The following is a 24,176-nucleotide window of genomic DNA, read 5'->3' on the forward strand; positions in this document are numbered from 1 at the left end:
CTCCCTAGTCAGGCTCCCCAACACTCTCCGTCTCAGTATGTTGGACACACTGACCATCTGCCCAGTGCTTTCACGAAACTCTGCTGCGTACAGAGCAAGACAGTACTGTAACGTACTAGTCTGTGCTTTCCTTCAAGAATTTTCTCAACAGTAAACCCCCTCCATGGAAGTGTCTGCCGTAAGGTGCCTACCAGCTAAAGGCTGGTTATCACAGCTGAAAAAGCGGCTGAAAGCTTAGTCCCCTGAAATGCGTGTTTCAAAATCTCAGAAGAGTAAGAAATCAGAGCGACCAGTCTTTCTATGTTCCAGGACCAGGCAGAGAGCTGGAGGAGGGAGGAAAATACAAGGTATGGAAATAAAGTAAGTCAAACTGCGGTGTTCCTGAGAAGGGGCGGTGCGCTCTGCCCACAGGCCAGGACGAACGCCTGAAAGACTGAGAGAGACTGCCGCGCAGCACCTGGGATCACAGAGGAGCGCAGCGCCTAGCCTGTGCTTTACCGCTGAGCAACAATCTCATAAAGCCCGCCCCGAACCTCTTTACACACGTGTGGCTGAAAGAACTGAAAAGATGGCTAAGAGGCCTCCACAGGCCGAAAGGGCCCAGCACAGCCCCATGAAGTTTCATCCAGCCCCAGACACAAGGGAAGAGCGGCTATTTTTGCTTGTCTAGCCCCTGAGAAGTTCTCCCGAAAACGTAAAATGTGAATGGAAACTAAATAGGTTCTGGGTCAGCACTACAGAGGACATAGTTCAGATATGGGTTAGCTGAAAGCCAAGAGAGATCAAGGAGAAAGAGGACTCCTTAAAGAGCCATTTCCATTCCTCTCAAACTAAGATGTCAAAATGGAAGGAGGGGCCAGATAACAGTGTTGTAGGTCATGATAAAGCCTTTGCCTTGGCTTTGAATGAGCTGCAGTATCATGGAAGAGTGGGAGTTTAAATTTTTAGGTATTTGAATAATAGAGTGATAAATGTTCAAGTTTGGGCATAAGTTTCCCTTGATAACTCACAAGAAATTAAGCTTTTATTCTGTCATGGATCTTTCCCATCTGAGGGAAATTTCTCAAAGAACACTGAGTGGAGAAGCTTGCTCGTGCCCATCCAAGCTCTTATTTGTGTTCCCATTGAAATACATTCTCACCTTATTTTTCCCTGTTTTCACTTCACTTTCCACAGATCAGAGACCTTTCCTTTGTTCCTATGAAAATAATATTCATCTCCAAAGAGATTTCAATTTATACAGAACAAGAGAACATGACATGCTATACTCAGCCCTTCATTCAGCTAAGAAGAAAAGATATTATAGATGGAACTAGAGAAGTATTTCAAAAATTAGTCAACTGCCTCCTGAATGCTTAGATTTTAAGTGTGCAGACATCTAGCTCTCTTCCAAGAACGACTGAATCAAAAGCTCAAGGGCAAAACTACAGAATGAGATGTTTTTTAAATTTGCCATTAACGCTTTCTGACTGCTGCTGTTCAGCAACCGCTAATCAAGCATGTGCACAACTTCTGAAGAAAGTAGTTAAGAGTCCATAAGCCACATTATGAAGCCTTTCCATTCTGAATCCAAATGCTTTCAATCACTCTCTTAGGAACAGGGATTTGGCTCATACAACTTAGTAATAAAAAACCAAACAACCCAATCCAAAAATGGGCAGAAGACCTAAACAAGCAATTCTCCAATGAAGACATACAAATGGCCAACAGGCACAAGAAAAAATGCTCAATATCACTAATTATCAGGGAAATGTAAGTCAAAACTACAATGAGGTATCACCTCACACCAGTCAGAATGGCCATCATTCAAAAAGTCCACGAATAAAATGCTAGAGAGGCTGTGGAGACAAGGGAGCCCTCCTACACTGCTGGTGGGAATGCAGTTTGTTACAGCCACTATGGAAAACAGTATGGAGATTCCTCAAAAAACTAAAAACACACTTAGCATATGATCCAGCAATCCCATTTGTGGGCATACATCCAGAGGGAACCTTAATTCAAAAAGACACATCCACCCCAAAGTTCATAGCAGCACTATTTACAATAGCCAAGACATGAAACAACCCAAATATCCATCGACAGATGACTGGATAAAGAAGCTGTGTATATTTATACAATGGAATACTACTCAGCCATAAAAAAGAATAAAATAATGCCATTTGCAGCAATATGGATGGACCTGGAGACTGTTATTCTAAGTGAAGTAAGCCAGAAAGAGGAAGGCAAATACCGTATGGTGTCACTTATATGTGGAATCTAAAAAAAAAAAAAAGACAAACGAACTTATATATAAAACAGAAACAGACAGACCTAGAAAACAAACTTACGGTTACAAGATTCGCAGATATTAATATACATATAATAGATAAACAAGTTCATACTGGAGAGCACATGGAACTATATTCAATATATTGTAGTAACTTATGGTGAAAATGAATATGAAAACGTATGTTCATGTATGACCGAAGCATTATTCTGTATACCAGAAACTAATACAACATTGTAAACTGACTATACTTCAATAAAATATACATATAAGAAAAAAAAAAAAAAAAAGCAGGGATTTGAAACTCTCACAAGCATGTTAGGGGCTCCCAAGAGATTCACAGGGAAAAATGTAAAGATAGACAAAAGTAGTTACCAACTTCCGGAGGGAAGTTCTCCTCACCCAGGGACAGCAGGTTCCTGCAGGTCTCCAACATCACGTCCCTGTACAAGGCCCTCTGGGCAGGGACCAGGCACTCCCACTCCTCCTGGGAGAACTCGATGGCTACATCCTTGAGTGTAAACAGTCCCTGAAAGGAAAGTGCATTTCACGACGTGCGCAAGTTCTGAGTTTGACACAAACTTACAGAAGCCGACATGTGTTAGGATTGACTTGGCTGAAGTAAATGCTCTGACTGATCCATTTAAGGTAATTTTGAGCAAGTTACATTTCTCTAATTTTTTTTAACTGAGGTGAAATTCTTATCAGAAAATCAGCCACTTGTAAAATACCATTACAGTACATTTGAGCACATTTACAATGTTGAACAAACATCACCTCTATCTAGTTCAAAAACGTTTTAATCATCTCCAAATGATATCCTTTACCCAATCAGCAGTGGCTTCCTTCTTCCCCAGTTTCCCTCAGTCCTTGTTCACTACTGCTTTCTGTCTCAATGGACTTACCTGTTTGGGCTATTTTCATGTAAATGGAATGGTATGAAGTGTGACCTTTTATCTGGCTTCTTTCACTTAGAATAATGTTTTTGGCTTATCCATGCTGTAGTATGTATCAGTACTGCAGTCTTTTTCGTGGCCAAATAATATTCCCTTGTATAAGTATACCACATGTTATTTATTCACTCATCCCTGGATGGACATGTGGGTTACAACCTTTATGCCTAATGTTAATAGTGCTGCTGGAACGTTTGTGTAGATGTGTCTGAATACTGGTTTTCAATTCTTTTTGGTCTGTATCTAGGAGTGGAATCACTAGGTCACATGGTTTTGTTTTCCAGAGCAGCTAAGGCATTTTAGCAGCAATGTGTCAGGATTCTAACTTCTCTACATCTTTACCAGCACTTGTTATTTTCTGTTTTATTAGAGTCTTCCTAATTGTGTGCAGAATGATATCTCACAGTGGTTTTCCTTTTGCATTTTACTGTTGACTAATTTCATTGAACAGCTTTTCATCTGCTTGTTGGTTTTCTTTCTTTCTTTTTCTTTCTTTCTTTCTTTCTTTCTTTCTTTTAAATTGACGTATGGTCAATAACAACGTGTCCATTTCTGGTGTACAGCAAAATGTCCCAGTCATGCATGCATATATATATACACACACATATAAATATACATACACACATATATTCATTTTCATATTTTTTCCTTAAAGATTATTACAAGATATTGAAATATAGTTCCCTGTGCTATACAAAAGAAACTTGTTGGTTTTTTTAATCTATTTTTATATATAGTAGCTAACATTTGCAAATCTCAAACTCCCAAATTTTTCCCTTCCCACCACTGTTGTTGGTTATTTCTGTATCTTCTACGAAGAAATGTCTATTAAAGTTCTTTGACCATTTTATTATTGGGTTCTTGGTATTTTGGTTCCTGAGGTATAGGAGTTCTTCACATATTCTACATAATAGACCCTAACCAGATATGTAATTTGGAAATACCTCCTCCCACTTGGTAGATTATGTTTTCACTTGTGACAGTATCCTTCAGCGTACAAATATTAATAATTTTGGTGAAGCTCAACTTCTCTATTTAGTCTGTCTTTTGCTTTCAGTATCATATCTGCAAATCCACTGCCAGTCCACATCATGAAGATTTACACCTATGCTTTCATTTAAGGGTAGTATAGTTTTAGGTCTTATATTTAGTCTTTGTTCATTTTGAATTCCTTTATTTTATATGGTGAGAGGTAGTCCACGTGTAGTTCAGTTTCGTTCTTTCACATGAATATCCAGCTGTCTCAGTAACATTTAAGCGAGTACTCTTTTTCCTTGGATGTTTCTGGGAGTCTTGTATAAAAAAATGGACTACGGATGAATGAGTTTATTTGTGGACTCTCAGACTTTCGCTTTGATCACTTTGTTTACCCCGAGTCTGCAGTAACGTTTGACGTCGGGAGTGGAAGCCCTCCCTTCACAGGATGATCCCCTAAAGGGGACTCTTCCCCAGTTCCATGCCACTGGGTCACAGTGAGGTGGGATCTGCAGGGAGATGAGAGGAGATCGAGGGAAGGCCCTGCATTAGAGTAAATATTTTAGCAGGGACATTTCAGAGACAGAGAAGATTAATAAGTCCAAATTGTGTCAGTTTAGGAAAGAGATAACAGATCAACACATAAGATTTTTACCTGTGAAAACTCCATTCCTTCTTCTTTCCCCCTCCTCTGAGTTTCTTGCTCAGGTAAGATTAGTCTGTGTGACCAAAACATGCTGTTTAATGCTTAGAATCAACACACCCCCCTACTCTGCCACAAAAATCTCAGACAGAGTACCTCTATATGGGAGACAGACAGTCCGTGGCTGCCAACTGGAACAGGAGGGGTGCAGGAACAAGAACTCCTACACGGAGACGGATTAGTTTTTCACCCACTCCTTCAGGAAGCTCGCCCTGCTGCTGAAACCGCCACGCCGCTGCAGCTGCACTGGCCTCTGTCCCCTGGGCATTTAACCAAAGGAAACTGCCTCCTCAAGTTCTTGGCTCCTTTACAGGCAGCCAGCATCCAATGACTGGCTGATACAGGATATGGAAGCCTGTCCCTTTTGTGAATTGGGAGCAACTCTGCACCCCACCTCCAGAACTCCCTGCCAGAGCTGTCCTGAGCAATTTAGATTTCTGTCCTGAGGGCGATGGGAAACCAAAAAAGGATTTAATGCCAAGAGTATGATTTACCCATGACACAGAGATAGTAGACAAGCTGAGGAAAGGTATTCCTCTGTCTCTGGGCCCAGGCCCCTGCCTCTCTCTTAGGTGTTTTTCATAATTGTTGGAAGACTGGAACAAGTTTGAAATTTTAATTATAACCAGGCAAACTGGTCTACCCTATCTTCTCTACGTTACAGGTGGGTTCACTGAGGCTCGGAGGCAGAGTAATTTTACCAAATTACCCTGAAGAAGTCAGAGTTGGGTGAGCAGAACCCGGTGCAGTGGCGGCCCGGCTCGGTTTAAGTGGAAAGGGTTTGTCCTAATTCCAGATTACCTTTCATCTTCCTGAGCAAGAGAAGCTTCTCTTTCAGGGGTTTAATTAATCACATTTAAACATTTAATTCCTTTTTTCCAGAAAACATTGTAATAAAAAAAAATACAAAATTACAATTAGTTATTACTTCATAACACAGAAGAGGGTCACACATGGAGATCAGCTCTGAACAGCTCGTCATCATGACCACGTGGGCTCTGTTAGAACAAAGATTCACATCAATCTCAGACAGGCTGGGACCTGGGACCCTTTACTGCAGTGCTTGCACCTGGACAAACGGCACCTGAGCAACAGAATACAAAGAAACTACACAGGACTAAAAATAACTTCATACGTGCATAGCTGGGGCAAATTATGAAGGAGATACTAAAAGGCCAAAACCCAACTGCCACTTCTGAGGTACTGGGAGCAAAAGCAGGGCACTGCGCATGATCCCTGCACACTGCACCACAAGGGGGTGGGCAGACCGCCTAAGCCGCCCCTCCAGCCCAACCCACCGATCTGCCCCCACCCTCACCCTATTTAAGGGATCAGCTGACTCCCTCTCGGGGAACAACAGCACCTGTTTCTTGTTCTCGCTTACTTGTGCTGCAACACAATAAATTCCCAATAAAGCTTTGCCTTAATTCCTCGTCTGGCCTGTTAACAATTTCTATTGACTAAAGGGTCCAAGAACCTAGATGGGTAATAAATCCAGCCCATCCTTCAACATCTGCATAGAAAGGACAAAGGGGACTTAAAGGGAAAATCTATTTGGTTGGACACCAGCTCAGAGCTCACTAATTTAGCAGATCACTTAAGGAAAGAAAAAAAAGCTACTGAATATTAAACTAGTTAAATCAGGTTTTGAGTGTTAAAACATGATCAACATCCTTACCACGTACACAGTAATTTACCAGACATCGAGGAATAGATCCAATACAGGACAGAGTAAAAAGCATAAAAACTTCATAATCTGAACAATAACATTTAGAGGGAAAATAATTTGGAAATTTAAAACATATCCAATGGCTTCTGAGATTCAAATTAAAACAAATGTGAGGATCCATCAGATTTAGAAAAGACTAGTAGGAGCCACAAAAGAAAGCGGGTGATGGCAACAGTACTGTTAATAATGGTCGTTTCAAAAAGCACCATGTGGTGAAAGAAATCCTTCCCCCATTTCTTGAAAGGGAAGAGAATGACCTGAAACTAAGTCTCTGCCTTCTGGATGAATCAGGGTTGCGAACCGAGTTATCGTCTGATGCAACAATTAGAAAATGCAGATGCCTCAAACCCCGGGTTTTGTAACGTTCATCTCTTCTGCATGATTTAAACAAGTCAATATATCTTACAAAGACACAAGTTAATACTTCAAACTTAATCTTCCAAATTTAATCAACTCAATACTCACCTGGGCTTAGGACCCCGCTTTCTCCACCACTATGTGCTTTGTTCTCTGTATATGTCTGTCTCTCTCTCTCCTAATTCTCTTCTCCTTTTGTCCATCCCTGTGTTTCTTCCTGTTTCCATGCATCATTCTGTTTCCCCCGCCTCACCCCATTCCTCCTACAGACTGGCCCCACTCTGTTAGTATCTGTTTCAATCCCTGTCGCTTTTTCTCCCCAAACTTTCTGACGCTTCACTAACGGCATCTGTTTCTGCCTCTCGGTTCCCTCTCTGCTCTCCTCAGAGGTGAAGGGCGCACACCCACCTCCTGAGGGAAAACTTTGCACAACGGAACTGGGCGGAGGTGGCGGGGAAGGGGGTGGGGAAGTCGGGAGTCAGAGAAAGGTTTGAGAAGGGGAGGAAGGGAGCCCAGAGCAGGAAAACATCGCTGCAGGAGGTCAACGTCTATAAGCACCGCAGGCAGAAAGTTGGGGCCAGTGCCTGCCTCACAGCGGGTTTACCCGGACTGAGACTCCGGAACTGGACCGAGTCTTCTGGCGACGCCACGAACGGCGAAAAGGGAGGGCTCAGATCGAAAGCGACGAGCGCGTTCAGGGATTTTAACTTACCGGGAGACTCCCGAAACCCTCGCGTGGGGAAGCGGGGCCTGAAGCCCGCATAGCGTAGTCACCAGAAAAACCGACACCCACTCGCCCGAGCGCGTCCGTTGTTTCGCAGTAACCGCTTCCGGGTCTGCAAGTGCGTGCGCGCACGCGCACCAGGGCGGCTCAGGGGCGGGCCTGGGGGGCGGGGCTCGGACGTTCGGTGGGTGGAGGCGGCGAAGAGGGTGGGGCTCAGCCTGCGGGCGCCGCCTCCGGCCCTCAGACCCTCCGTGGAAGTTTCTGGTCGGTTCCCCTTCACTCCCGGCAGGCTCTGCTTCTCTTGGATTCTTTGGACGTGTCCAGTGCCCTTTGGCGCCAGGCTCGGTACAGAATTAGAGATGCGCGGCCGCTTATGCCGGAAGCGGGGAGTTGAGAACGGTTTACGTGAAAGCTGCCGGGCGAGCGGACGAAGCAGCGGATCGTCTGAGCGGCGAGGCGGCGGCAGCGCCGGGAACTGGGGGCCGGAGTTGTGGGCGGTGCTTGGACCCCGGACCTTCTGGGACCCCAGGCCGTTACAGCTTCTTAGTTAATTAAGCGAAATCCGGAGTTTTAGAGTAAGTGATGGAAATTGGAGTGTGACAGGAAATGCAACGCTGTGCCGGTATGGGATGTACAAATTTATGCCAACTTCCCACCAGAGCATAATTTTCACTTCTGTTCCACATTCACTTGGAGGCGTCAAAAATCACGAGGGGAAAAAAAAGCAACAAAAATCACTGAGGAAATTTTTCAACCCTAAACCTGTCACTGTCTGAGGGACTCCTTTGGAGACTTAGCAAGTAATTGCTACAGTCAGATGTTTGAGAACCAAGCCTTATTAAATAATTTAGTATTTTTATATTTTAATAATTTTCTACACTTTGACGTTTATCTTACTGTAGGATGGGACAATTAAGACCACTTACTGTATTGTGATAGTAGTTTGCATCTTGCATACATTGATATCTCCCTGTAGGTTTTGCTACTTACTTTTTCTATGCACTGTTGCATATTCCTGAATTTTTAGCTTCACGAAACTATCAGTTATGAATAAACATGTCTCCTACCGACAGCCACCCTCTTTTTGTTTCCCTTTTGTGGCTATTCTTACTTGTTCTTTGTCCTGTAAGATTTTCCCAAAACATTGCTAGCTTCAGAAACTGAGTGTCTATATCCAGAACAGATTAAGTTTATAATACTGTTTTTCTACCCAAGAACATGATGTCAATTTCCATTTGTTTATAACTACTTTCATATATTTCAGGGATGTTTTAGTTTTCCTCACACAGGTTTTACAAGTGTTTGTTAGATTTATTCCCAATTATTTTATTTAATTTCAGGTTGTACATTTCTATTTATAGTTCCTCACACTATTATCTTGTAAATGGTTTTTGTACCTATGAGAGCTATTGTTTTTATGTTTATATTGAGCTTCCTGATTTATTTTTTGTAGATTTTCTGTCAATTCCTTTGTGCTTCCAGATGTATGACTGCATCACCTGCAAACATAGTTTTATATCTTTCTTTCCAATTCTCATGCCATTTTTAATTGCCCTGGCTAAACCTCCAACACAATGAGATTGATCATATGCTTTTTTTAGTGTGGGTTTTCTGACCTTAGTAGAATATTTTTAGTGCTTCCCAAAGAGCAAGGTAAAAACTTCATTTTGACATGTTAGAAAAAAATGCATTGATTCCTAATGTTGTTTTAAGTTAACATATACATGTTGAAATCCTGCAAATAGATGTTTTTGTAACTATGAGTAAGATTCCCTGATTTCTCTTTATCTCCATAAATACGATGACCGAATATTAATAGACTGAATTATGCTTGAATTCCAGACATAAAATTCACATTGTCATCATCTATTATTTTCCTATATTTTATTTTAGATGTTGCCATCTGTAGGCAGATGTGAGACCTTTCTTTACTATTCTTTTTGGTACAGCCTTTAGGACATTTCAGTATTTTATTTGATTTATATAGATGATTTGGAAATTTTACTTCCGCTTTAATGCTTAAACTGAGTAAACAGCACTGGTTTATCTGTTCTTTAAGAGAATGGACGAATCTGCCTGTTAACTTGATCCTGGTGCTTTTATTTGTGTGGAACTCACAAAATTCTCCGTCTCCCCCATGGATATTGGTCTGTTTAGACTCCTATCTCTACTGAAGTCAATACTGGTAAAATATATTTTCCTAGAAAATGTCCATTTCATCTAGGCTTCCCAGCTGATTTGTATTGAGTTGGAGAAAAGGGGCATATATTTTCTAATCTCAATTACTGACATCATGCTCCTTCTTTTGTATTTTTTAAAAATTAAAAATTCCTTGAACTGATTGAAAATTTTAAAAATTGAAAACCCCTGATGGTGTGATTCTGTTTCTTTGCCCATAAATTATACAATGATGGTATTTCAGGAATCCTCAGAGATTTCAGAAGGAATTAGATCTGGAGTAAAAGAAGTTCTCAGGGATGCAGAGAAGCCACTGAGACATGTGTGCTTCTCTGCAAGTCCTCCCTGGCTCAGACCCCAGTATTTTCTCCTTCCTCCACGTGAAACTCTGTCTGCCTCCAGGAATAATGGAAAAGGAAGAGTTTCCCCCTTTTGGATATGCTTACTAGAAATTCCCAATAGCTTCAGGAAAGTAATTTTTTTCAAAGCAATTCCCAGTTCCTATTCTCAAGGGTGAACTGCCATTGCCACTCAAAGTGAAACGATGATTGAAATTCTTTGGGACTCGCAGACATAGTAAACAATTTTATGGCTACTGGGGGGAAAAGAGGTGGGAAGGGATAAATTTGGGAGTTTGAGATTTGCAAAGGTTAACCACTATATATAAAAATAGATAAACAACACAGGGAACTATATTCACTATCTTGTAATAACCTTCAATGAAAATGAATAAATGTATGTATATGCATGACTGGGACATTATGTTGTACACCAGAAATTGACACATTGGAACTGACTATACTTCAATTAAGAAATAAAATAAAATAGTAAAAGAACTGCTAAAAAAAAAACTTTGGGGAGATGAGGTCACAGATCTCAGGGTCTGCTTCCTCCCTCACACACAAGCTTTGGCTATTAGGATTGCTATATGGAGCTCAAGTTTGGCAGCAGAAAGGAGTCAAGTGAATATTTCCTGTTTCAGACTGAGCCATTCCGTATAGTTAGATGTATCAGGAATCTGGTAGGTGGACATGTCTGGAAAAGTAACCCAATGGCTGATACTATATAGCAAAGAGAAATAATTCTTTAGCCATGGTCTGAGCACGTGGAAAAGACTGGAGGTCTGAGACCCTAACCAACCCATGCCTGCTGGTAATATGCTTGAATAAAATCCTCATTGAAGGGGTTCTTGGAGATTGATCCAAGTGCTAGCAAAGTTTGAATCTTAAAATGCTTCAGGATTATAATTTCAGAATTAATTCAAAACGAATAAATACAACAGCTCCTTGGAAAAATTTAGACACACAACAGCAACTGGGACCCCCAGTGAAATTACTTACAGGGTGAAACAACGGCCACTGCTTCTTGGGTAGACTGAGGTTTCTGGTAGCAAATCCAGGAATCAGGTTTCCCTGCTTTCACAAGGGCTTGGGAATTATAAACCAGAGCACTGTCCTTCCATGGAAGGGACAGAGAAAACAAGATAAGAGGTGGCATTGAAAGAAAGTTATGCAGGCCTGGTCCAGACATCTCGGGAGAGCTACCAGCCTCAGATGTCATCTGCCTCAGACCCTAGTGAGCTTTACGTTCAGGTCGCCAGGCCCTGTGCAGGTCCAGTCAGTGTTCGATGCCTTCTTTAGCTGCAACGGGCGGATCCAGGAGCCTCCTCCCCAGAGTGTGAAATCACAAAGGTTAGTCAACAGTACCCTTCCAGTGAGACAGAGGCCCTTCCAGTGAGGCGAGAGAGCACTTTCACAAGTGTGTACCATTTACATTCCCAAGAACAAAGCACAAGGGTTCCCTTTTCTCTGTATTGCGCATGTGTGCGAGTGTATGTGGGTGTTTCTGTGCACACGTGCACATTTTGAGACAGCTAAGGAAAGGAGAGGAACCAGTAATGACTTGGCAGCAAGAAAGTAGCACCTACATCTTCCCAAGTATATGAGCCTCTGGACTGCAGATCCCTATGGTGTTGCTTGTCCTCTGATTCTTGGAACAATCTTTCCCTGCATCAAAGAACTCAATGGCCCCTCTGAAACTGGGTGCACAGACACACCTAGCAGAGTCCCTCTAATGAAAACCTTCTGCCATTTGAAGCTTAGTGCTCATAACTTCCCTTATAGACTCAAGGGAACTTACAAAAGCTCATGGAATCCAAAAGTCTCCATAAAACCCATATCCACTCATCCTGCTATAAAATACCAGAAAACACCCCAAACTCTACTAAATCGTGCCTAAGGGGAAAATATGTACAAAGGCACCCAAGGAACACCTAGATGCGAAACACCATACTTTCATTCCCAGTGATCACAGATCACACACTGTCATCTCCAAACACTGCAGATAAAAGATGTTTCCAATGATAAATGTGCCCCAGTGAGAACCCCACATCAACCAAGGAAACACTCCAAATTCTTTTATATCTTTCATAGTGCATCTCAAGATTTCTTCAGTTGCAACACAAAATACTAAACACAAACAAAAAACCTAAAAATACTTTTAAAGTTAAAATACTAAAAAATAGTAAAAAACAAAATGTTCTCTGAAATTTTGTCTGTATTACTCCTTACTCAGCCTCCCAATAAACCTTTCTCAGCTCCAAACTCCATTTCTGTTTGGTTGGCCTCACTATGTCCCCCGCACACACAGTGGCACCTGAGGCTGCGCCGTCAGGACTTAACGTGGCCGGGTGATGGGGCTTTTGCTCCTCAGTGACTCCCACACCCTGAGGACAGAGGAAGGGGGACCGCGCAGCACAGATTTATACTAGAAAGAAGAAACTCATGCTCCACTGGGTAGCCCTCTCTAGGCATTTCCCACTACTCTTTCCAGAAGAAACTGCGGCCGGGGGACTTAAAGGCGGGACTTCTGGGGCGGGGCCTGGGCGGAGCCCTTCCGGTAAGGGTGGGGCAAGGAGGGATCCCCAGGCGGAGGTGGGAGGGTGCACAGATGGTGCTTCCCCTTGTCTTGACCCTGGAACAGTTTTAAGGTAAAATCTCACAGTACTGTGGGCTGCTAAACTTGGAAACTAAGATATCTTGCTCCTGAGGCTCAAGTAATCCAGTGGCTGCGACCGTGGGTCTCCAAGTGGTTGCCGTGGGGCCGTGGTTGGATCCCAGAATATTTCCTGCAAGTAGAATTCATTTAAGGCTGTTTAAGGAAAAAAGGGCTAGACTTGTCTCTGTATTATAAACTATAATGAAAAATACAAAACTCTCCCCTAGTAGAATGGGCCATTTCATATTGACACTTACAAGACAGCTTCTCCTTTCTATTCTTAATTTAGCCAGAAGGCCACGCTGTCAGTTGCAGAGACTCAGGGACAAAACCTGGGATCTGAGACTGGAGAACTAACGCATGTGATAGCTTGTACCAATACTCATTGCTTTAAGAATATGTTTTTTTAAATCCTTACAAATTGCATTGTTCTTTCTTTTTACTGCTTTTTTTGACCCATCTTTTCCCTGGAGTTTCAATGAAATGTACTTGACATATATCACTGTATGGGTTTAGAATGTATATAGCATAATGTTCTGAGTTACATGTACTAAAATAATTACCGCAATAAGTTTAGTAAGCATCCGTCATCTCATATAGATATAATAAAAAGAGAAACGACAAAAACAAAAAAAATCTGTTTATGAGAACTGCACTATTCTTTAAAATACTCGGCTCTATTCCACACTTGTGAAAATTATGTTTAAATGTCTTCAACCAAAACTTGTTCATGAAATTATACTTAAGTATATGATAACTAAACATACTATAATTTTAAATTGATTATATGTAGAACAAACATATAAGGGTATAAATATAAGTTCTAAGGGTAATTAGAAAGTTTCACTTTTTATTTTCAAATTGTAATATATTATAGCTCTTTTCTTTGGTTTCTGTTGCTGAAAGATAACAAAGCCTGTAACACATATACTCTTCAGAAGACATTGAAATTTATTTCCACCTAAAGAAAATTTAAGTTTTAGTATTTCTAAAGCCATTTAGTAGGAAGATACATTCTCTTTAATATGACCTCTGCCAACTAAAAATTATCACTTGTCATCTACCTCTACAAGGATTAAATGTCAAGCCACAACAGCTGCTGACCTTCAACACACCCTGAAAGGCATTCAGCATCCAGATCAGGAATGAGGCACTCCATGATCTGTAAAAAGCTTGCAGAACAGGCCTTTGGATAGTTAGATATTTTCAGAAGATTTGATAAGCCCAAATTTGGGCATCTCTGCATTTCTAGAAAATCAGTAAAATCATTAATGTAGCCATCTGCTCACTGTGACTAGCAGTAAACTTCTGGAATGATGTGTGCTTGACTGCAGGCACCTCTCCACCAAAAGCACACAGATACTGACACCCCCCTGCTACCTGTTCAGAGCAGTTCCTCAGACCTATCTGAAATACTATCTGTGGGGCTATAGTCCTCATTTGGCCCCAAATAAAATTTAACTCTCAACTTTCATGTTGTATGATTTAATTTCAGTTGACAACCCTAAAGAAAGTAAAACTAGATTACCAAATATGCAATAACTTCACTTCAACCCTCAATATTTTTATGGCAATAAATGTCAGATCACATCTACTACAAAGAATGTTTCATCCCATCCCTACATGTCAGATATTTCATCCACAGAGACATGGGAATCCACTGAAATATGATGATGTTTAGATAAGGAAATTCGCATATTTGAAGTGTTTTCAGATAAAATGAGCACAATGTCCTGGTGTAGCACACATGCAAAAAGATGTATCAGAGTTTTAGAAGATGCAGTCACTCCGATAAACTTTGTGAAATTCATGAGGCAGATTACTCTGTATTAAACAGAATTTCTAACTAGTCATGTTGATTTTATGAGCCCAATGTCTTGCATCTTCTCATATCTAGACTAGTACTAAAATCACTGATGGAGACATCTGTTCCTCCTGACAAACAGCAACCGTCTAGTGAATAGCAGCAACCTTCTGCCAATACGTGTGCTTCACTGAACAAACTCCCTTCATCAAAAGCATATGGGGTGAGGCAGACCTCTCACCCCACCTCTTCCCAGCAGTAACTCAGAGCTCTCTCAGTGGCTGTCTCCCAGGCCTTAGTCCTCAGTAAGCCCCAGATAAAACTGAACTCCCAGCACTCAGGTTCCACTGGTTATTTTCAGCCAGCATCCTCATTCTCACTTGATCGGGGTTGGAGGGGGGTCTTGGTTTTTGCAGAACAACTCAAAAAGATATGCTTCAGACTGTTACCTATATCCATATGGAGGGCCTAGGCGTACTCTGACTCTGTTCTTCTAATCCTTAATTGTTGAGCCTGCTCTTTGGAACTCAGGGGAGGCCTGGAAGGCAAAGCCTTTTTTCTGCACACAAGAAACTGGGGACATAGAGGGGACTTTGGACTCCAAAAGGTCCCACAGGGTCCAGCTTGGGTTTAATTTCCCATTTTCTTAGGTATTCTTCAATCATGAGGGGAACATGGGAGGGAGGAAAAAAGAAATAAAAGTTTTGGATAGAGAGGCTAATCATAAACTCAGCAGAGGAAGCTGGTTTTAGCAGGACTCAGTTTCAGGTTTTGTCCTTTCTGTTTCAAGGCTTCATCCTTGGTGGTTAGTCAGTTGTTTTCTGGAGCACCCAGCAGTGAAGTCCTCTTTTGGAGACTGAGCTAACTAGGACACAATAATTTACACACTTTTTTTTCTGACTGCACATACGCTATATTATACATATATACAATATATTACATATATTTTTAAAATTTACATATATATATTGTTCATTATTTCTAACAACAGTTTAGAGCTTTAGCTTTTTAAAGTTACAGTTATCAAAGGAATAAAGCCAACCCAAAATAAGAATCAAGGGAATGCAGTAATCCAATCATAAAGGACAGTCAAATGTGCTTACACATATTCAAGAAATCAATCATCTAAGTTACAAAGTTCTCTCATTACACCAAAGGGGTTGGTACATGAGTGAAAACTTTGCAAATTTCACTCCATTGGAAAGCTTATTCTCCAACATAAATTCTGTATGTTCCACAAATTTGATCTTCAGGTACAAGCCTTAGCACACATATTGCTTTGTGTGGTTTCTCGCAAAACTGTGTATTCTGAAGTCTACTGCACTGTGAGATTGCATAAAGTTTCTACCGTATGTTACCATGGCTTTTCTTCAATCCTGACTTTCTGCTCTGGCCTGATAGTTCAATTCAAGGTAAAGGTTTAGCCACACCTGTTGCATTTGTAAGGTGTCACTCCAGTACGTCCCCCAACTTGTGATCTTTCAGTAAAATCCTTGCCACACACATTACATTTGTGTGGTTTCTTCCCAGGATATGTATTCTGATATCAAGTTACAAGTGAGCACTTTGAAACGCTGCCATACTGATTGCATTTCTAAGTATGACCTATTTGGTGAAGCCTCAGTTTAAGGCACAACCCAAAAGCTTTGCTACATTCAGAATATCTGTAATGTTTCTGTCCAATATGGATAACTTGTGAGCTGTAAGCCCTGAGGAAGAATTTATCCCATTCAAGGCATTTGTGAGGTAATTTCTAGAATGAATTCTGGTGAATGAATTCCCTGACTAAAGGCCTGGTCATACTAAACACATTTATCCGATTTCCCTCCAGTACGACTTTTCCAATGAAGCTTAAGATGTGCACACCTGCTAAAACTCTTACTTTATGTTCCTCACCAATAGGGATTCTTTGTAAGCTAGATTTCAAAGTACAATGAAGGATTTGCCACACACATTGTATTTGGAACCTTCCTCTCTAGCAGGAATTCATGGTGGACCTTTTCTTTTTTTTATTGAAGCATAGCTGATTTACAATGTTGCTGGTGGACACTGAGGTAAGAATATTGAACTGAAGACATTGAGACATTCATTACACTTCTATGATTTCTGTCCAGTATGGATTATCTGATGGTTAAGAGAGGCTTTGCCACACCCAAGACATGTCCATTTCTCCACACAATGAATCACCCCAGATCAAGTGTCAATTTTGAATGATTACCTTCCCATGTATATTACATTGATATGGTTTGCCGTTTGCATTCATTCCCTGATGTGTAGTGAGGGTTGAGATCTCAGTAAAGCCTTTTCAACACTCTTACTTTTGAAGTGCTTCTCTCTAGTATGAAGTCTTTTATGACTGACAAGGGTTGCTTTATGACTAAAGATATCATTTATAAGGTTTCTCTCCAGTATGAATTCTCTGATGACTTGCAAGGCATGAATTTTGACCAAAGCCTTTCCCACATATATCACATTTATATGGTTTTTCTCCTAAATGAATTAGTTGATGTTGTGTGAGATGCGAGAGCTGAAGAAAGGTTTTGCCACACTCACTGCATTTATAAGGTCTCTCTCCAGAATGAATTCTCTGATGAGTGGTAAGGTTTGTTTTTGTACTAAAGACTTTGCCACATTAATTACATTTGTACAGTTTCTCTCCAGTATGAACTCTGTGATGACTTCTAAGGCTTGTTTTATGACTAAAGACCTTGCCACACTCATTATATTTGTAAGGTTTCACTCCAGTATGAATTCTCTGATGACTTCCAAGGGTTGTTTTATGACTACAGACTTTACCATATACATCACATTTATATAATTTCTCTTCTGTATGGATGATCTCATGTCTACAAAGTTTTGAGCAGTAATGAAAGGTCTGACCACACTCATCACCTTTGTAACATTTCTCTCCAGTATGAATCCTCTGATGAATTGCAAGGGATGAATTTTGACGAAAGCCTTTCCCACATACATCACATTTATATGGTCTTTCTCCTGAATGGATTAGTTGACGTTGCCTGAGATGTGGACCCTGACAAAAGGTCTTGCCCCACTCACTGCATTTATAAGGCCTCTCTCCAGAATGAATCCGATGATCGCATGCAAGGCTTCCTCTCTGAGTAAAGACCTTGCCACACTCATTACACCTGTAAGGTCCCTCTCCACTATGAATTCTCTGGTGACTTCGAAGGGTTGTTTTATTACTAAAGACCCTGCCACACAAATTACATTTGTGAGGTCTCTCTCCATTATGAGTTCTCCAATTAATGGTAAGACATGAATTCTGACTAAAGGCTCTTTGACATACATCAGGTTTATCTAATTTCTCTGCTATATGGACGATCTGATGTCCACTGAGGTATGATCCTTGAAGAATGGTTTTGCCAAACTGGTTACATTTGTACACCATTTCCCTGTATGCTTTCTGATCTTCGGTCAGTATTGAGGGATGCATAAAATCACTCTCATATATATTAGAAATGTTGCTTTGGACACTATAAGAAACTCCCAGAAATGGTGAAAATGAGGCACTATTGTTGATAAGCTTGTCAGCTTGATTAAATTAATCAATTTTCTCTTCATTTTTAAAATTATGTGGCTCATCTCAACAGCTTAATGCAAGTTTATTTCCCATAGGCTTGATTCCCGGACCACTTATGCCATGGTGATCTCTCTCATCACTGAGATTTCCATTATATGCTACAGACATTCCTTTGTAATTTCTTTCCTCATGTCTCTGCTGAGACTCTGTGTCACATATATTTTCCTGGATGCTCCTGAGGTATAAATGCTCCATCTCACTCCTTTCATGACTTTCCATCATCACTGTCTGGAGTACTTCTCTATCTGTGTTTGCTTTTCGTTGTATTTCTTGACTACATGTATTTGAGACATAGCTACAAGATATATACAACTATAAGTATCCTATTCATTACAACTCATAAATAAATGTTTCATGTTTAACACAGGCTAGGACGCTCAAGCTAGTGCTTATACCAGTTAATGAAACTATCTAGCATGATCTTAAAAATTTCAGGAACACACCAAAAAAGGTTACTTTGCTAGAAAAGAAGTACTCTGCACTACTGTTCAACAAAGTACTACAAATCCTGCCAGTGGAATGAAACAAGAAAAAAAACCAAAATCTCCCAAATTAAAAAAGAAGGAAAATTTCCTTATTAGATGACAAGGTTTTATATGTACAAACTGTAAAGATTCCACAAGAAAACTGCTACTTCAAATACCAATTTTAGAAAAGTTGCATAATACGAAATTAGCATGCAAAAATTAGCTGCATTTCCGTACACAATAAACAATGTCAACAGAAAATTAGAGAAGAATCCTATTTAGTATAGTATTAAAAAAAAGGACGTAACATTTAGGAATAAATTCGCCCAGGAGGGGAAAGACTTATAGACTGAAAACTGCTAAACATTCCTAAAAGAAATCCAAAAAGATACACATAAATGGACAGACAACCCGTACTCACAGACTGGAAGTCTTAATGCTCTTAAAACAGCCAAACTACCCAAACTCTTCTACACATTCAATGGAACCATTATCAAAATTCCAATGGCTACTTTGCAGAAATAGGAAAAACACGCTAAAAGTCATAGGGAACCTCAAGAGACCCCAAATACCCAAAACCCTCTTGAAGAAGAAGAAAGATGGAGGCCTCCTTGCTTTAAATTTCAAAACATACTACAAAGTAATCAAGATGGTGTGTTACCTGCATAAACACAGATACATAAACCAATGGAAGAGAAGAGAATGCTCAGAAATACTCCTTGCATCTGTTTGAAATGTACGGACAAGGACGTTAAGACTGCAGAGTGGAAAAAAGACAGTCTCATAACAAATGGTGCTGGGCAACTGGGTACTTACGTGCAAAACAATGAGGCTGAAACCTTCCCTGCATCAAAAGTAAAAATTTCTGCTTGGCAAAGAACACAACTAACACAGTGAAAAGAAAAAAATCTGGGGATTGGAGGCGATGAAGGTGCTATGAAAAATTTCCAACTCTCAAACATTTCAGTTGATTTCACAGTTTAAAACATATGATGGAATAAAACACTCTCTATCACTGATGTCTTTTTCTAAGCTTTGCTTTCCACTCACAATTGTTACGATTTTAAATTCAGTGACTCACTTACTTAGCTTCAACTCTCTTAGAAAAAGTCAGAACAGCCCAGAAATAACCCACAAACTTTTGATCAACTAATCTTTGACAAAGGAGGCAAGATTATACAATGGAATAAAGACAGTCTCTTCAGCAAATGGTGTTGGGAAAACTGGACAGCAGCACGTAAAACAGTGAAGTTACAACACTCCCTTACACCATATACAAAAATCAACTCAAAATAGATCAAAGAGTTAAACATAAGACAAGATACAATAAACCTCCTAGAGGAAAACATAGGCAAAACATTATCTGACATACATCTCAAAAATTTTCTCCTAGAAGAAATAAAAGCAAAAATAAACAAATGGGACCTAATGAAACTTACAAGCTTCTGCACAGCAAAGGAAACCAGAAGTAAAACAAAAAGACAACCTACGAAATGGGAGAAAATTTTTGCAAATGAAACCGACAAAGGCTTGATCTCCACAATATATAAGCAGCTCATACAGCTCAATAAGAAAAAAATAAATAACCCAATCCAAAAATGGGCAGAAGACCTAAACAAGCAATTCTCCAAGGAAGACATACAAACTGATCAAAAGGCACATGAAAAAATGCTCAGTATCACTAATTATCAGAGAAATGCAAATGAAAACTACAATGAGGTATCACCTCACACCAGTCAGAATGGCCGTCATTCAAACATCCACAAATGACAAATGCTGGAGAGGCTGTGGAGAAAGGGGAACCCTCCTACACTGCTGGTGGGAATGCAGTTTGGTACAGCCACTGTGGAAAACAGTATGGAGATTCCTCAAAAGACTAGGAATAGACTTACCATATGACCCAGGAATCCCACTCCTGGGCATATATCCAGAAGGAACCCTACTTCAGGATGACACGTGCACCCCAATGTTCATAGCAGCACTATTAACAATAGTCAAGACATGGAAACAGCCTAAACATCCATCAACAGATGACTGGATAAAGAAGAAGTGGTATATTTATACAATGGAATACTACTCAGCCATAAAAACTGACAACATAATGCCATTTGCAGCAACATGGATGGTCCTGGAGAATGTCATTCTAAGTGAAGTAAGCCAGAAAGAGAAAGAAAAATACCATATGAGATCGCTCATATGTGGAATCTACAAAAGAAAAACAAAAGCAAACAAACAAACAAAAAAACCCAAAGCGTAAATACAGGACAGAAATAAGACTCATAGACATAGAATACAGACTTGTGGTTGCCAGGGGGGCAGAGGGTGGGAAGGGATAGACTGGGATTTCAAAATTGTAGAATAGATAAACAAGATTATACTGTGTAGCACAGGGAAATATACACAAAATCTTATGGTAGCTCACAGAGAAAAAAATGTGACAATGAGTGTGTATATGTCTATGTATGACTGAAAATTTGTGCTGAACACTGGAATTTGACACAACATTGTAAAATGATTATAAATCAATAAAAAAAGTTTAAAAAATAAAAAAAAAAGTCAGAACAAATTTCCCCTTATTGCTCTGTTTCCAGAATTTACCAGGTATTGTGCATATTAATGTCTGATTTTCACATGCAGCTTCCTTATCCTGGTTTACAGAGAGCAGACAGTGCACCCAGATGGGCCCCCTAAACTCTCCCTGCTGCCCAACAGCACTGACACACCAGTGGTTTGAATCCACTAGGGTGAAGTCCTGACAAGAACCATGCCCAGGGGAGACTTCACAAGTTCCAGGTACCTGGGTCATGGGGGTGGAGTCTAAGTGGAGGTGGCAGACACTGAGGGAGGGTCCTGGGTGACTGTGAATGTAGAGGTGTCAGGCAGGATACTTCAGAATCAGAAACTATTAACAAGTCCCAAGAAAGGCATTTCAGAAGGACAGACAAAATAATCAACTAATATGGTATACACATATACAAATGAATACTACTGAGCCATAAAAAAATAAAATAAAATAATGTCATTTGTAGCAACATGGATGGACCTGGGGGTTATCATTCTAAGTGAAGTAAGCCAGAAAGAAAAAGAAAAATATCATATGACTTATATGTAGAATTCAAAAATAAGACACAGTGGGGAGGGTATAGCTCAAGTGGTAGAGCACATGCTTAGCACGCACAAGGTGCTGGGTTCAATCCCCAGTACCTCCTCCAAAAATAAATAAATAAATAAATAAACAAATAAACCTAATTACCTCCCTTCAAAAAAAAAAAGAAAAAAGAAAAAAGACAAAACCTATTCACAAATGAGAAACAGACTCACATACATAGAAAACAAACTTATGGTTACCAGGGGGAAGGAAGTGGAAAGGGATAAATTGGGAGTTTGATATTTGCAGATACCAACTACTATATATAAAACAGATAACAAATTACACTATATAGAGAGGGAACTATATTCAGTATCTTGTAGTAACCTATAATCAAAAAGAATATGAAAAGAATATATGTATGTATATGTATGATTGAAACATTATGCTGTACACCAGAAATTGAACAACATTGTAAACTGACCATACTTCAATTAGGAAGAAAAACCAATGAACTGAGAATATGACTTTACCTGAGAAACAGTCATTCCTGATTCCTTTTTGTTTCTCTTCCTCCTCTTCTGGACTTCTTCCTCAGACAACGTGGGTCTTCAGAGATCGACCTTCAAAGTTGAATGAAAACATTCTATTTAATGCTTATAAACAACACGTCCCTCCCTGTGCCACAGCCACACACATACACACAGGGGAGACCTCACCACGTGGAACAGACAGTCCTCTGCTGCCCACTGTCACAGGAGGGAATCGGGATAGGAAACTCCACACACAGACCAACAAGGGAGTTTCCCCACACTGTCCTCAGATCACTCTCCCCTCCTGGTGAGCCCCTCCCCTACATGGCAGCAGCGTGCGCCTCAGCTGGACCCGACAGCCCCTTCAGGTCACAGACCAGGCCCTGATCCACCCCCACGCAGAGCAGAGCCCCCTCCCCCTCAGCCCAGACCCCAGCCCTCAGGATGGGAGGACTCAGAGTCAGGATGCTCAGTGAGGGATCCAGACTGGAATCACCTTGTGTCCCTTAAGTATCATTGAGGTTGGACACCACACAGACTATATAAAGGTGAATCTCTGGTCAGAGGATCCAAAACATGTATACGCAAAATGCTTCAGAGATCTATTGTGAAGCCTGGGTCAAGCACCACTGAGAGGAAGCAAGCCCAGCACACCTCCCACTTTGTTTTTCTTTCCCAGCTTTACTGAGATATAACTGATGCTTAACAACAGTGTACATATGAGGTGTACAATGTGAGTATTCAACAGATGTCTACACTGTGTAATAATGATCACAATAAATTAATTTATACTCCCATCAACTCATGAATACCATTTTCCTTCTGTGTGGTGAGAATACTTAAGGTTAATTCTCACCACAAATTCCAAGTATGTAGTAACACTATGTGATTAACTACAGTCAGCAGGCTGTACATTAGGTGTACATGCTGTACTATTTTATTTTTCGACTGAACGTTTGTAACCTTGACCAACATCTCCAGATTTCCCCCTCCACCCAACCCCTTGTGACAACCTTCATACCCTAAGGCTCTATGAGTTTCACATTTCTAGTTTCCATGTCAAGTATCTTTCTTCTTCTGACATAGTAATGTCATAATTCATGGCTGACATAAATTTTCTACGTGCAGTCATTTGTCAACAGACATTTTCACTCATTCTACATCTTGACTGACTGTTGTGAACAATGCATAATGCTCACAGGAGTGCAAATATTTCCCTCAATATAATGATTACCATGTCTTTCAATATCTAGCCAGAGGTGCATAATTTAAGCAAACAACCTTTAAATTTATCACATTCTAAAGCCACAAATCAATATGACACAAATTAATCACCCACATCCAAACAACTCACCTCCCATCTGCAACCAGTTGGCCGGCTCGATCCACACTACTATGTTTTCCCAGTTCATTCTGTTTATCTGTCTCCCTGCTTCTCTCTGTCTGTCACTCTGTTCCCCGCTACTCTCCTGCTGTTCCTGCTGCCCTTCTATTTCCTCCCTCATTCCGGTCATGACTCACTCTGTATCTTGTTCCCCTCTTGTTGCTCTTTCCCCCAACCTTTCTGATTGCCCTGTATCTCCTTGTATTTTGGCCTGTTTCTTCCTCCACCTCTGCTCCCTGTCTGCCCCCCGAGTTACATCTCTTTTATCCTTTCACCCTCCCTTCCTCCTCACCCTCCCATCACAGGTAGCTATGCCTCCTTCCTGCTCCTTCTCTCGCTTCCTCTGCTCAAGTCAATAGCTGTTCTCTGTCTCCCAGGGCCACCATGCTTTGAAGGCCATGGTTCTAACTCTTGTAA

The 24,176-nt window shown here is 40.6% G+C and overlaps 2 protein-coding genes across 2 annotated transcripts in view; both read right to left on the reverse strand.

Annotated features, from left to right (window-relative positions):
- LOC102508245 (zinc finger protein 677-like) overlaps positions 1-14,041 on the reverse strand; it is a 30,845-nt gene extending 16,804 nt beyond the window's left edge. Inside the window, exons 1-7 of the mRNA XM_032487380.1 lie at positions 13,987-14,041; positions 12,892-13,012; positions 8,057-8,246; positions 7,696-8,015; positions 4,850-4,913; positions 4,590-4,703; positions 2,642-2,795 (exon numbers count right to left, since the gene is read on the reverse strand). Coding sequence (XP_032343271.1) covers positions 2,642-2,795; positions 4,590-4,703; positions 4,850-4,913; positions 7,696-8,015; positions 8,057-8,246; positions 12,892-13,012; positions 13,987-14,041 — 1,018 coding nt within the window. The remainder of the gene's footprint in view (positions 1-2,641; positions 2,796-4,589; positions 4,704-4,849; positions 4,914-7,695; positions 8,016-8,056; positions 8,247-12,891; positions 13,013-13,986) is intronic.
- A 2,264-nt stretch (positions 14,042-16,305) lies between these two features.
- Positions 16,306-18,095, reverse strand: LOC116665944 (zinc finger protein 83-like). The gene is given in 2 exon segments (XM_032487381.1): positions 16,306-17,476; positions 17,723-18,095. Coding segments are annotated over 2 exon segments (777 nt in total). The 3' UTR covers positions 16,306-17,072.
- Positions 18,096-24,176: the final 6,081 nt, after the last annotated feature.

This window comes from Camelus ferus, chromosome 9 (genome assembly GCF_009834535.1).
Source record: "Camelus ferus isolate YT-003-E chromosome 9, BCGSAC_Cfer_1.0, whole genome shotgun sequence".
Lineage (NCBI taxonomy): Eukaryota > Metazoa > Chordata > Mammalia > Artiodactyla > Camelidae > Camelus > Camelus ferus.